The 13419-nt window shown below is 36.5% G+C and overlaps 1 protein-coding gene across 1 annotated transcript; it reads left to right on the top strand.

Moving 5' to 3' along the window:
- The first annotated feature begins 2987 nt into the window (after positions 1–2987).
- Positions 2988–11638, top strand: LOC148874182 (LRR receptor-like serine/threonine-protein kinase EFR). Its single transcript, XM_088965372.1, has 2 exons — positions 2988–5758; positions 11000–11638. The coding sequence occupies exons 1-2, from the start codon at positions 3046–3048 to the stop codon at positions 11404–11406; spliced, it is 3120 nt and encodes a 1039-aa protein (XP_088821498.1). The 5' UTR covers positions 2988–3045; the 3' UTR covers positions 11407–11638.
- Positions 11639–13419: the final 1781 nt, after the last annotated feature.

Genomic DNA, 13419 nt, shown 5'->3' with positions numbered 1-13419 from the left:
TTCTTTGATCCTTTGTCTTGTGACTTGGTTCAGCTCGCTACATGACTAAGGTCCAGCTAGGAGCTTACAGATCGTGCACAATCAATATTGATCTCCAATTTTAGATACACACTTTTCTTTTTTAATTTATTTTCAAAATTGATCTCCTATCCTTCCTTTGTAGTTTGTATTGACTAGGAGAGTGTTTGGTACTATGGTCGTTTGTTCAATAATGTTTTGTATTATATTTATCTTGAAAAATGAGAAATTGGTTGATAAATGTTTATTTCAGGTTATTTGACAATTAGGTGAACAGTGAATGAACGGTTAAGTGATGGGAGAAACATTAAAATGATGTTCTCAAATGGTTGGTTCTCGCACAAATAAAAAAAAATGTTTTTTTTAATAAGCAGTCTAATTAAGTTTGCGTTTGTAAATGATGCTAATATGTGTAAATGCAAATATGTAGAGTGCAAAACGGTTCATATAAATTGTAAAGTTGGGTTAGTTTTATATTGACAAATTTACATTTTTACCAAAAAGATTTTTAGCTTAATGGGTGCAAACATGGATTCTAATAAAAAACATAGGCTTGAATGCAAATTTACTTTTACATCTTATTATCAATATAAGTATACATTGAAAAATATATTTTCTATCATTTATCAATACATAAATGTAATATTACCAAATACAGACAAAAATAAACCAAAATACAAATTTAGCCTGAACCACGATTTACACCCCATTTATATCATTATCAAACGCAGCCTAAATATCATTTATAGCATTTCGGAATAAATGTGAAGTGGGACAAATTTTCAAATAAAAGGCTAGATAATCAGAACACATTGTAGATCTTCGGTAATAGAGTCTTCAATAAGTAATTAATAACTTCCGGATCTCTAGTCAAGATAGCATTATTTTTGTTAATGATGCTTCTGTCTGTCAGTCTGTGTTCTCATTGATGCAAGACCAGAAGGTCCAAAACATGCTAACTTCATTTACTTTTTGCGTCAAATATGACTGCGTTTGGAGTGGAGGTCACGTCCAAAGGTTGTCGTGGTTTGTGAACTACAGTTTTTATTTTGTCTACTGGAATATAAAACGTTTGGCTTTACCCTGCACTTTCACCTAACTTGTATATTGACTAGGTCAAGACTTGAGTGTAAGAAAAGAGTCCAATTTCATTGGCTGTGGAAACAATTGGTCTTTGTCCAATCATACTTAATTCATGGACATAAGGGCACCTTGTTTTTAAGCAAATATAGATCACGGATATGCTACAACAGTTCACTACCAACACAGCTAACATGATTTATGGCCACTTATTAGCACAAGTCTGCAATTCATCGTTCATCATAAAATAGCCATAGATCATGTTAGGAGTTGTGTTGGTAGTAGGGGTGAGCAAATGGGTAGGTTCTATATAGAACTGAATGGAACCTATTTCAAATTAGTCTTGAACTGATCTTACCTAATTTGTTATAGGGTAGGGTCTGGTTCCAAATTCTTAGAACCGATCCCTACTTAGGCTGGTTCTAGGGCCTAAAGGTTTACCCTATTGGAACTGACCTGATGAATCGACCTTGGTTGGACTTGGTAGAACTGATCTTGGTGGAACCTGCCTTGGACCAAACTTGTTTTGAAATAAACCCCAAAATACTTTTGGGATGTGAAGATTTAAACCCAAACACTCATGGTTACAAATGCCATGGTGTCACTTGGCTATTGAGTTACTTAATTATTTAATCATTTGTTTTCATTTTAATATTTGAATATATACAATAAGTAATGTAAAAGGTAATATTTACAAAATTTAAATGTAAATTATAAGTTTTGAACCATATAATGATAATCTACATATTAAGTTACTCAATTTGATCAATAAAGATAATATAAGTTTTAAACTATATATTATCTTTATTGGAAACCACATTTTTAAAGAACATGTTTCCTTTTTCTTTATTATTATTATTATTATTTTCTTTTGAAGAGTGAGTAAAAAAAGAACAGGTTCCACAGATAGACCTAAACGGATCCTGGATCCATCGTACCAAGGGCAGAACCAACTTTCATAGGGTAAGTTTCATTTCCAAAATCTTGGAACCAACCCCTATAGGGTAGATTCTAGGTTTTGCCATGAAACTGAACCAAACCAACCCATGCTCACATGTTCACCCCAAGTTCGGTAGTATGTTGTTGGAAGTAGATTGGTACTTGCAAATATATGCCATGTGGGATGCTAGCTGTTTTGCTTGATAAAAAAAAATAAAAAAACAAGAGAGAAATAAAAAATTGGGAGAAATGCAAAGTAGGAAAGTTCTTAACTTTCTGATTCTCGTCCTTATGCCAAACCAGACACAGCTTAAGGGAGGAAAGTTATCTTTTTAAAATGATTATACTGTTTCAATCACCTATTATTCTTTGTCTTTTAAGTAGCAAAACGCGTTAATTGGATTCAATACTGGATGGACATCTTTTTAATACAGTTGCAGTAGAACCCTTCTGTTAGAATCCTATAAGGATAAAAATGTCCAAAATATGGTTGCAATTACTTTTGACTAAAATGTTTATTTTCTAAATTTTCTCTTTATATCAATTGCTATACCAAACACTTTCAATCTCTTTTATGAAATTTATTTATTTTTCAAATTTGCCCCTTTATATCAATTACTCAGGCAAAACTGCATTTTTAAAGTTTGTATTGTTTTTTATACTCAGTAAAAACTAGCCTCAATCTGTATGGGTATTTTGGACATTTTTCCGTGTATATTGTTAGAGGATTTTAACAAAGGAATTTACTTGAAACTGTGTCAAAAAGTTGGGTGTAGAATTTCAGCAACTGTCAGATACTTTAAGAGAGAGGTTTCACCAATTTACCCCTTTTTTCTTGCTAAAAATTAATATTCTCTTCTTCAAAACTGTATTTACACTTCAGGCCTTCAATTATGTGTATTGACCAATTGGGTGTCTGTCAATGTCAATCATCAGAATTCTTATAAATGGTCAGAATTGCAGCAACTACCATCTCAATAACCTAGCTTTGTTATTCTCGAAGTCCCAATGAAGCTCCAGCTTCCATTAATGATTTCAACAATCCTATTTAAGTCATCTACTGTGTATGTCATTCTTGCCTTGTTTACAAACTTCGTAGTTTCAGAGTGTTCCACTTCCACCATAGCCACCTTAGGAAACCAGAGAGACAAGCAAGCTTTGCTTGAGTTCAAGCATCAGACAACAGATCCCAAGGGAGTACTGAGTTCATGGAACGACTCCCTCCATTTCTGTCAGTGGCGAGGGGTCACATGTGGTCGCCGGCATCAGCGAGTTGTCATATTGAATCTAGAGGGCCACCACTTGACTGGAACCATATCTCCTCATATAGGTAATCTCACATTTCTTCGTTACATCTATCTCCAAAACAATAGTTTATACGGTTCAATCCCCCAGGAGCTCGGCCGTTTGTTCCGTCTGCAGTATATCAGTCTATCCAACAACACTCTGGGAGGAGAAATTCCCAGCAATCTGTCACAGTGCAGCAATCTTAGAGTGCTGAGGTTACTGAACAACAATCTGAGTGGAAATATTCCAATTGAACTGGGATTTCTGCCCAAGCTTTTTCATATCAACCTTAGCAAAAACCAGTTGACAGGACGAATCCCAGCTTCCTTTGGCAACCTCTCATCACTTGAAGATCTATTTCTTTCATATAATCGCTTAGAAGGAAGCATCCCAGAAGAACTAGGCCACTTGACAAGCTTAACAAGTCTAGTAGTTGGTGCAAACAATTTGTCTGGTGTGTTCCCCTACTCACTGTACAACCTTTCATATCTCAGTGTCATAAGCATTCCATTCAATCAAATCCATGGGAGATTTCCAGTAGACATGGGTCTTAGGCTTCCAAACCTCAGACAAATCCAGGTTGCATATACCCTTTTCACTGGACAAATCCCAGCTTCTCTGACCAATATTTCAGGACTCGAAATATTTACTGTCACCGGTAACAGCTTCGTAGGACCAATTCCTCAGAACTTTGGGGCTCTGCAGAATCTTTGGTTGTTTGCAATTGCTAATAATCGATTCGGAACAGGGAAAGATGACGATTTGAGTTTCCTCTCTTCTTTGACAAACTGTAGTAGCTTAGAGGTTTTAGACATATCCACTAATGGGTTTGGAGGTACGTTTCCAAGCTCTATAGCCAACCTCTCAACCACACTTGAATATCTGTATCTGGGAAGAAACCAAATATCTGGAACCATTCCTCTGGGGATTGAAAATCTTATCAACTTAACTTTACTGTCCATGGGGGAAAACTTATTATCAGGCAGTATTCCATCTAGTATTGAAAAACTTGAGAAGCTGCAAGCATTGGACATGCATGGCAACAGACTCTCTGGAGAGATACCATCCTCCTTGGGCAATCTCACATTTTTGTATGAACTTTTCTTAAACCATAATGAACTGACTGGAAGCATTCCTTCTAGCTTTGGAAATTGCAAATCTTTAAAACAAGTAGATCTTGGTTCTAACAATCTTTCTGGCCCCATTCCAAGAGAAGTCTTTGATCTTTCTTCCCTATCCTACTACCTCGATCATAATTCTCTATCTGGTTCCTTGCCGTCTGAGGTGGGTAACTTGCAGAGTATCTTGGTATTGGACTTCTCAGCAAACAAATTGTCTGGTGAAATCCCTTCAACAATTGGTGATTGTCTGAGTTTGGAAGACCTATATATGAACAATAACTTGTTTGATGGAACAATTCCTACACCTCTAAGTTCATTAAAGGATATTGAAGAGATTGATCTTTCACACAACAATCTATCAGGCCAAATTCCGAAGAATCTGATCGAACTTGGGGGTTTGCAGAGTCTGGATCTATCTTTCAACAATCTAGAGGGTGAGGTACCAACCAAAGGAGTATTTAGAAATTCAAGTGCAATTTCATTGCAAGGAAACAATAAGCTTTGTGGGGGAATTCCTGTACTACACTTGCCCATCTGCTCCACTCACAAGAAAAGAAAGAAGTCTGCCATGTCCAAAGTATTAATTGCCATAATTGTTGGTTTTCCATGTTTTCTGTTGATTTGCTGTCTGCTTGCTCTCTATTGGATAAGAAAATCTAGAGCAAAACCTTCATCAACATCTCCATCAGTGGGCGACCAATATCCAAAAGTTTCTTACAAAGAGCTCCTTCAATCTACTGGCGAATTCTCTGAAGCTAATTTGATTGGTTCGGGTAGCTTTGGCTTTGTATACAAAGGAATTCTTAGTGAAGATGAAAAAGTTGTTGCAGTGAAGGTGCTCAACCTTCAACACCCAAAAGCTTCAAAGAGCTTCATCGCTGAATGCAATGCACTGAGGAGCATTCGCCATCGGAACCTTGTTCGGATCTTAACTTCATGCTCGAGTCTGGATTCGAAGGGCAATGATTTCAAAGCTTTGGTATATGAATTCATGCCCAACGGGAGCTTGGAGGAGTGGTTGCATCCAAATAGGGATGACCATGAGAACGAAGCCTGCAGAAACTTGAACATTCTTCAGAGGCTTAACATTGCGATAGATGTGGCATCTGCTTTGGATTATCTTCATCATCATTGCCAAACGCCAATTGTTCATTGTGACTTGAAGCCAAGTAATGTTCTTCTGGACAAGGATATGACTGCTCATGTTGGTGATTTTGGTCTAGCGAGGCTACTTTTACGGGCCACAAAGGACTCTTCCCGGAACCAGACCAGCTCATTTGGATTAAAAGGAACCATTGGCTATGCAGCTCCAGGTAACACTTTACCTCTGATTTTCTTTCCTTGCTTCCTAAATATAAGTTTTCCTCTTTTAATTATTTCTTTCAACTGCCTGCTTATTTTGTATTTAGTAGCGAATCATCCAATTTGCGCAGTTTATTTAAGAGGGGAACTGAAATTTTACATAATAAACTGAAGAACATGTTCTCAATTAAATTAAAATGAGAAATTTGACTTGCTTTAGAACATGGGTTGGGTCCAAACATATGATCCACACATAGAACGATTGGGACGGTCAATAGGTGAACCCACACAGGTGGGACAATAAGCATGACCCACATACAGTTTTGAAAGAAAACTGCAGGACCCATATGAGGGACGACCAACATGTAAGAGTGAGACCCACGAGTCCGGATCTTTTCCCCAGTTCTCACAACATGTCCTATGCCCTGGCTGTACATCGAAAATATCTCCCATTTTTATATTACCAATATAGGGTGGGATGTGGCTGAGGGTGATGGCTGCACAAAGTGAATTATTGGAACCCTTTTGCCCGTCAAAATAGGTGAGATAGAACCCTGGTGAGAGACGAATCTTTAGGTGGGGCCCACATAAGGCACTATTGGTGTCAACTCATTTCTGTTTTTTCTCCTGTAGCGAAGGCAAATAAGAGGTGAGTGGAAACTGAACGGTGGCCACTCAGCAATTTTTTTATTAGATAGGTGCGATGACATTATAGCCTTGGAAATTATATTTTATATATGTAAATTGTAATAAAATGGTAAAACTGATATATTTAAGGCAAATTGCAAGTTAATTTTACCAAGGGACCAACAATCGGGTCTTAATCTTTGTGGCCTACTGAAGTTGAGATAATTACTTAGAAGTCGATCAGCATCCATTGAGGCAGAGGATCAAACACAATGAACTATACAGGGCTGTAAAAAATGTATATTTTAAGCAAAACCCAAGAAAGTTTATGAGATGGATGTGCGATGTGGTGTTCCCTATTCTCAGGCACTTCAAACATCGAGTCGAATTGTAAGAAAGTGGTTATCAATGTTTGGGTAGTTTGACTTGGGGTGAGCACTCCGATGCTTAAGTTAACGATTTGGTAGTTATTTGCAAGAGAACTAGAGAATTGAGAGAGGTAATTTGTGCATACCTTGTGAAGTTGGAGGTGAGGTCTTTATTTAGGTGAGTTATCATGAGTCTCATTAAACGCGTCCCGGATCTCTGGCCCGTCTGATTCGGAGGTGGTTTCACGCTTGAAAGTGGGTAACGTTTATTCAATCCTGCCCGAAGTGGGTGGGGCGATAACTGGGTCTTCTGACAAACTGTCGTAACATTGGGGAATTTGGAGGCAACAACCTACTTAAGGGGGAAGCCTCTTGACAAGTCAGGTAGGTTGATAATTGGAGTCGGGTTGGATCAGTGGAAGCAAGTTGCCTCTTACGCCGACCTGAGGTCTTGCCTGGCTGTTTGCAGTTTGGTCTACCGAAGTGATGTTGAGGTTGTTGATGTGGTTGTGAAGTGTCTGAAGTACTCCTAGGGTCTGCTTATGTGGTGCCCAGATCTCACTCTACTATTTTGCCATGCTACATGTCATGATATCATTGGAGGACCAAATTACCCCTCATCAATTGCCCCCCAGTCCCGAGTCCGGTGAGAGAGTAGTCTTAACTCGAGGTGATTTGGTCTGAGTTTCATCCTTGATCATAGTCCATCCAATGGCTTGGGATCGGGTTGGTTCGACCAATTCGGCCTAGGCATGAGGTAGCATACCGAGGACGCACGAATGCCACGCAACCATTATGTCATGCGGATGTCAAAAGTGTGATAAACTGATTTCACCTCGGAATACGAACTATCACATCCTTGTGAACCATTGGATCCAACCGATCTCAACCGTCCATAGTTCAATTTAACTATCTATAAATAGGACCCTCAGGGGCCCACTTCACTCATCCCTAACCTTGGAGTTATGGTGCATAGTGAGGTCACAGAGCTCGGCGCTGTTGAAGTCGTTGGTGAGATTAGTCTTTTCATTCTAGGTGAGTCATCTCCCCCTTGATCCATTCTTTGCTTTTATCATGTCGAGTGTCGAGTCCGGGGAAGAGAGGGGTCCATCCTACCAAGCCGAGGAGGGGTCCTCGGTCTAGGAACGACGAGGTTCCAAGAAGGGAGCCTCATCCTCCCATCGTCAACCCAAAAGTAAATCTGAGTTTGGTTCCACTGAGCTGGCTACTTGAATGTTTACGAGCTTGTAGACCGGTATAGGATACCAGACCAGTAAAAAATGTACATTGTGTCTTGGGATATTATTTAAAATTCATGATATTGTAAGCAAAACCCAAAAAAAAAAAAAAAACTAATAAAATTTTATGAGATGGACTATGATGATGTGCGATTTGGTGCTCCTTGCTAGCAGATAGCTCAGATGCAGGACTAAGTAGGTTGCTTGGTCGAGCTACAAGAAAGTGGTTATTAGAGTGTCTGGGTAGCTTGACCTAAGGTGGGCACTCCAGTGCTTAAGTTAGCGAATTGGTAGTTATTTGCAAGAAAGCAAGAGAGCTAGAGAATTGAGAGAGCTAAATCGCACGTACCTTGTGATGTTGGAGGAGAGGCGTTTATATAGGCGAGTTACCGTGAGCCTCATGAAATGCGTGACTCAGGGTGGGCACTCTGGGTAGGAAGAAAGTGGTTAACAGAGTGTTTGGGTAGCTTGACCTGGGGTGGGCACTCCGATACTTAAGTTAGCGAGTTGGTAGTTATTTGCAAAATAGCAAGAAATCTTGATAATTAAGAGAGCTAAACCGCACGTACCTTGTGAGGTTGAAGGTGAGGCGTTTATATAGGTGAGCTGCTATGAGCCTCATGAAACGCGTCCGGGATTTTTGGCCCATTTGGTTCGGAAGTGGTTTTAAACCTTGAGGTGGACTCCGTGTAAACAAGTAATGGTTATCCAATCTCGCCTGAAGTGGGTGGGGCAATAACTAGCTCTTCTGATGTGGTGTCATGATCTTAGGGAATTCGGAGGTGATAGCCCCCTTAAGGGGGAGGTCACTTGGCATGTTAGGTAGGTCGCTAAACAGAGTTGGGTTAGATCGGTGGAAGTAGGTCATCGATGCGGTTATGAAGTGCTAGAAGTGCTCCTAGGGTTTGCTTATGTTGTGCCCAGATGTCACTCTATTATTCTACAATGCCACATGTCGTGATATCATTGGAGGACCAAATTACCCCTCATCAGACTGAACTCTAAAGTTTTCATTAGTTTTTTGAAATCTTCAAAGATACCCTTTTTGTCACATTTCCCTATGATTTTCGTTAATTCACCATTAGTGATTATTAACAGAAGTTATTCACATAAGCATTTGAGTATTTTACAAGACCGAAATATTCTTGAAGCTTATTAATACTTTTCATAAAAAAATTACCTTTAACTTGAGCCTGGGCCCACACTAGTCAGGGGAAATTTTGTCACAGAAATATTTAATAAAGGTGACTGATCATTCAAGGGTAGTTTGGTTACATAAAGTGGTCAAATGCATACGTAGGCAACTTCCATTAACAAAAAGTGAGATTTAGGTGGGGTTTGATAAATCTGAAAACTCATATCTGAGAAGTTAAAAAGATATTAAAAGTGTCTGAAATCTGAAAAGAGGCATAGATGCTTTTCTACTTTTTAGAGGATCTGAATCCATAAGTTTATTTGTGTTGGATCAACCATTTACCATTTGAAATTTACTGATTTTACTATTTTACCCCTAAAACATACTAGTTGAAAATGTTGAGTTCAATTTGTATTATCTCATAAAAAATAATTTTCAACCTCAAAATAATATTGAAACAATATAAATAAAAAATAATAAATTAGTAATTTACACAAATAAAAATTAAAATAATTTTTAAAAATTAATGAAAAAAATAAAAAATAATAGTTTATAAAAATAATTCATAATTTATAAATAATACAAGTAAATTTAATAAAAAATAATTAATGTTTAATAAAAAATTAAAATAATTAATAAAAATACTTAATAATTAATAATTAATAAAAATATTATTATTATTCACCAAACCACCACTGATGCATCTTGTAGTGGTGGTGGGAAGACAGGAGAGAGAGAGAGAGAGAGAGAAACTTGAGCATGCGAGATGATAGGGGTAGTGTGCATCATTTCCAAAATATTGTAAGGGTAGCTTCGACCTTGCATTGGCTTTGAAACGCATTTGAGCACATTAAGAGCTAGCCCAAGGTCTACAATTTTTAGATCTGAAAATATGATTCAGATTAAATTTAAGAATAGAAACCAAACAAGTTTTTGGATCTCAAAAACAATGTTTTCAGATTTACACATTTGAAAAGTGCAATCAAAAGAAACCTTAGACAATAAAACTCATTGACAAGGGCTCTATGAAAATTTTAAACAGACATGATGAATTTAAGAGAAATAAAAAAAAAATATGGTAAGTTTTGCATAATATCCTTTATTTTATCTTATTGTATTTTATATTATATTTTCACAGGATATAGGCCTATTTAAAATATAAAACCATCAATTTTTAAAAGTTCCTAAGTTTAAGTGTTCACATAGGCCCCATATGGCATGATACATCTCAATATCTCAATCTGGGACAAATCGATTGAAACATTGAGCCTTTGATACAAGCCAGACTGCTTGATTTGAAGAATTTTAACTACATTGGGTTTGGGTTAGTGTTTGGACCCATTTTGAAAATTGAACAAATGCCCAATCTGACCCGACGCAAGTTGCAACCCTCCACACGATGGCCACTTGCCTCAAGTGCACCTTACTCTGTTTTTACTACTGAACCTTTTGTAATGTGTATTATTTATCAATAAATAAATAAATAATAAAATAAAAATAATTGGCCCTTTTCCATAAAATGTTCAGACCATCTAATTAATAGGGTGTTGTCGAACACCTCCTTGAATCAAACGAAAAATTTGAGACATGAGCCGGGTGATAACTTTTGCGATTATTTCCTTGGGAACCTCAATTAATCATGGACATTTCAACAATTTTGTTAAAAAATCAAAACAATTTCCTGCTATTCAGTTTAATGGGTTGTATAACTATTGAAGCTGAAATTGGGTTGATCACTATACTCTCAAATATTGTAATATCTGATTATTTTAAAGAGCACAATAAGGCAAAAACTCAACTCACAATTTTCTTTTTTCCTTTTTCACATAATCTCGTTATTTCTGTCATAGTTCTCATAACTAATGAGAGGTGTATAAATCTCAGAATATGGTACAAATGGTGAGGTATCAACTTATGGAGATGTCTACAGCTATGGAATCCTTTTGCTAGAGATGTTCACAGGAAAAAGACCCACACATGAGATGTTCAAAGATGATTTAAACTTCCATAAATTTGCAAAAATGGCTTTGCCTGAACAAGTGATGGAGATTTTAGACCCAATACTCCAAGAAGAAGATGAAACAAATGAGGAAGCTAGAATCAACTTTGAGGATCTGAGTCACAAAAAGGAGACAATGCAAGAGTTTATGACTTCATTAATAAGAATCGGAGTCGAATGCTCAGCAGAACAGCCTAGAGAACGAATTGACATGAGCCATGTTGTTAGAGAATTGAATTTGATCAGAGAAAAGTTTCTCGGCATTGGAGTTGGGGTTCACCAAGCAAGATGAAGGAATATTAACAACAGGTCCCGTTATAATAACATTGTTTTTGTTGATATGATAGTTGTTTTCTTTTAAAAAACAAAATTGTGAGGGCTTAGGAATAGGGGTGTCCATGAAAAACCGAAAAATTGAACTGAATTGAGAAAATCAAATCACAAAATGTGGTTAATCGAATCGGTTGGTTCGGTTTTGGTTTGAATTTTTGAAAAATCAAAGGACTGGTTTATTTTTTGGTTAACCTATAAAAAACCGATAGTTAATTGAACCGACATGTATATATATTTATATGTATATTTTATATATATTTTTAATATATGTCACATATCTTCTATGTATTTTATATAAATATATACTTATATTATATTTATAATAATCTATTTATAAATATATTATATATTTTTAAAATATTTATAATATGTTATATATCATTTATTATTTATAATATAATATTATACATATATTTATATAATATATATTATAAATATAAAAAACCAAAGAACCAAATCGGTCAAAAACCGAAATTGGTGGACCAGTTAACCGGTGGTACCGGTTCAGTTTTGGTTTAGCAAAATAAAAAAACCAGTGCCACTGGTTCATTTTACAAAAAGGGGCCATGGTTTGGTTAACCGAACTGTGGACACCCCCTACTTAGGAATTTACTGTAGCATAAAGCGTGGGTTGGTTATCCCCCGCCCCCCTAGTCCTAATCACCTGCCAATAATATATATTCCAACAATCCATCAAGAATGTGATATACCAAACTCTATTTATTGGTCAGTTGTTTTTCCGATATCATATCTTTTCCGTATTATAGTCGAACCTTTTTCCATATCTAGATCTAACAAATTGTGGGTTGGTTATCCTTTCCCCCTAGTCCAATTCGCCTGCCAATAATATACATTCCAACAATCTACCAACATGATCGAACACCACACATCTCATACATAGCAGGTTCCACTTTTATGGTAAATCTAAAAAAAAAAATCTAATTGTGGCTTCTAATTCTTTCTGTAATATGGAAACGTGACAAATAATTAGGCCCAGGGCCACATAAACCTTTGACCCATTACCCATATAGATGAAATAGACCACATAAAGATTTTAGAATTGTATCTACATCAGATCGGGACATCTAGTAATTTAAGGAGCCAATTTAGCTGAGCTAGGCCTTCTAAAAAAATTAGCTGAGTTATGTTCAAGACTTCAAGTGATTAATATTTTTCTATTTAAAAAGGATTCATTGTCATAAACATAAACCGAATTCCCCATCAACTGATTTTTCTTGCATCCTGTATAACATTTTCTTTGTTGAATATGACCATTGCATTTGATGTTACAGTAGACTCTCTTCTCATTCAATGTTTTATTTTCTGATTTTCTCTTAAATAAAAACCAACAACTAAGAGATGGACTATTATATAATTTGTGTAACAACTAAGAGAGGGTCTGCTGAATTAATCTGTATATAATAGAGTTAAAGGCCAATGACCTAATCCCTAGATCATAGAGAAATCTTATGAGTATACTAATATAAATTAATCCCCAGAATTTAATTCCCAAGAACCAACAACGAAATAACACAATAAATCAATGAATTAAAATGAACAAAAGCGTAATTAACCAAATAAATAAACACAGGTATGTATTCGACTCACACAAGCATCTGATACGCTCAAGTTATCTAACAAGAGGGAGAAGGATCTAGAATAAGGAGAAGAGAGAGAGAGAGAGTTTGTTTGTAGAAAAGCCAATGCCAACTCCATTCATTCCGGCTATATTTATAGCCTTATGGTGCTACAAACTGGGAGTAGAAATAGGAACTACTGCCCCTTAATCTTAGGAGCTTATCAACAAAAAAACAGAATGCACTTATCTAGGAATAGAAATTGAAGACTTATCTAATGCACTTATCTAGGAAACAGAATGCACTTATCTAGGAGTAGAATTGAAGACTTATCTATTCTAACAGAATTAAAACTGAATGGATAAGGCTTATCCCAATTAAGAGCTAACATGACC

The sequence above is a fragment of the Nelumbo lutea genome, chromosome 1 (assembly GCF_056320005.1).
Source record: "Nelumbo lutea isolate HS-2025 chromosome 1, American lotus-T2T, whole genome shotgun sequence".
Classification (NCBI taxonomy): domain Eukaryota; kingdom Viridiplantae; phylum Streptophyta; class Magnoliopsida; order Proteales; family Nelumbonaceae; genus Nelumbo; species Nelumbo lutea.
Note: the sequence above shows the minus strand (reverse complement) of the source record. Positions and strands in the feature narration are given on the sequence as shown.

What these genes read in the sequence shown, in the direction of transcription:
- LOC148874182 (XM_088965372.1), top strand. Translation starts at nt 3,046, where the DNA reads ATGAAGCTCCAGCTTCCATTAATGATTTCAACAATCCTATTTAAGTCA. An exon ending in CATTGGCTATGCAGCTCCAG is followed by an intron (nt 5,759 to 10,999) that starts GTAACACTTTAC and finishes TATAAATCTCAG; the next exon opens with AATATGGTACAAATGGTGAG.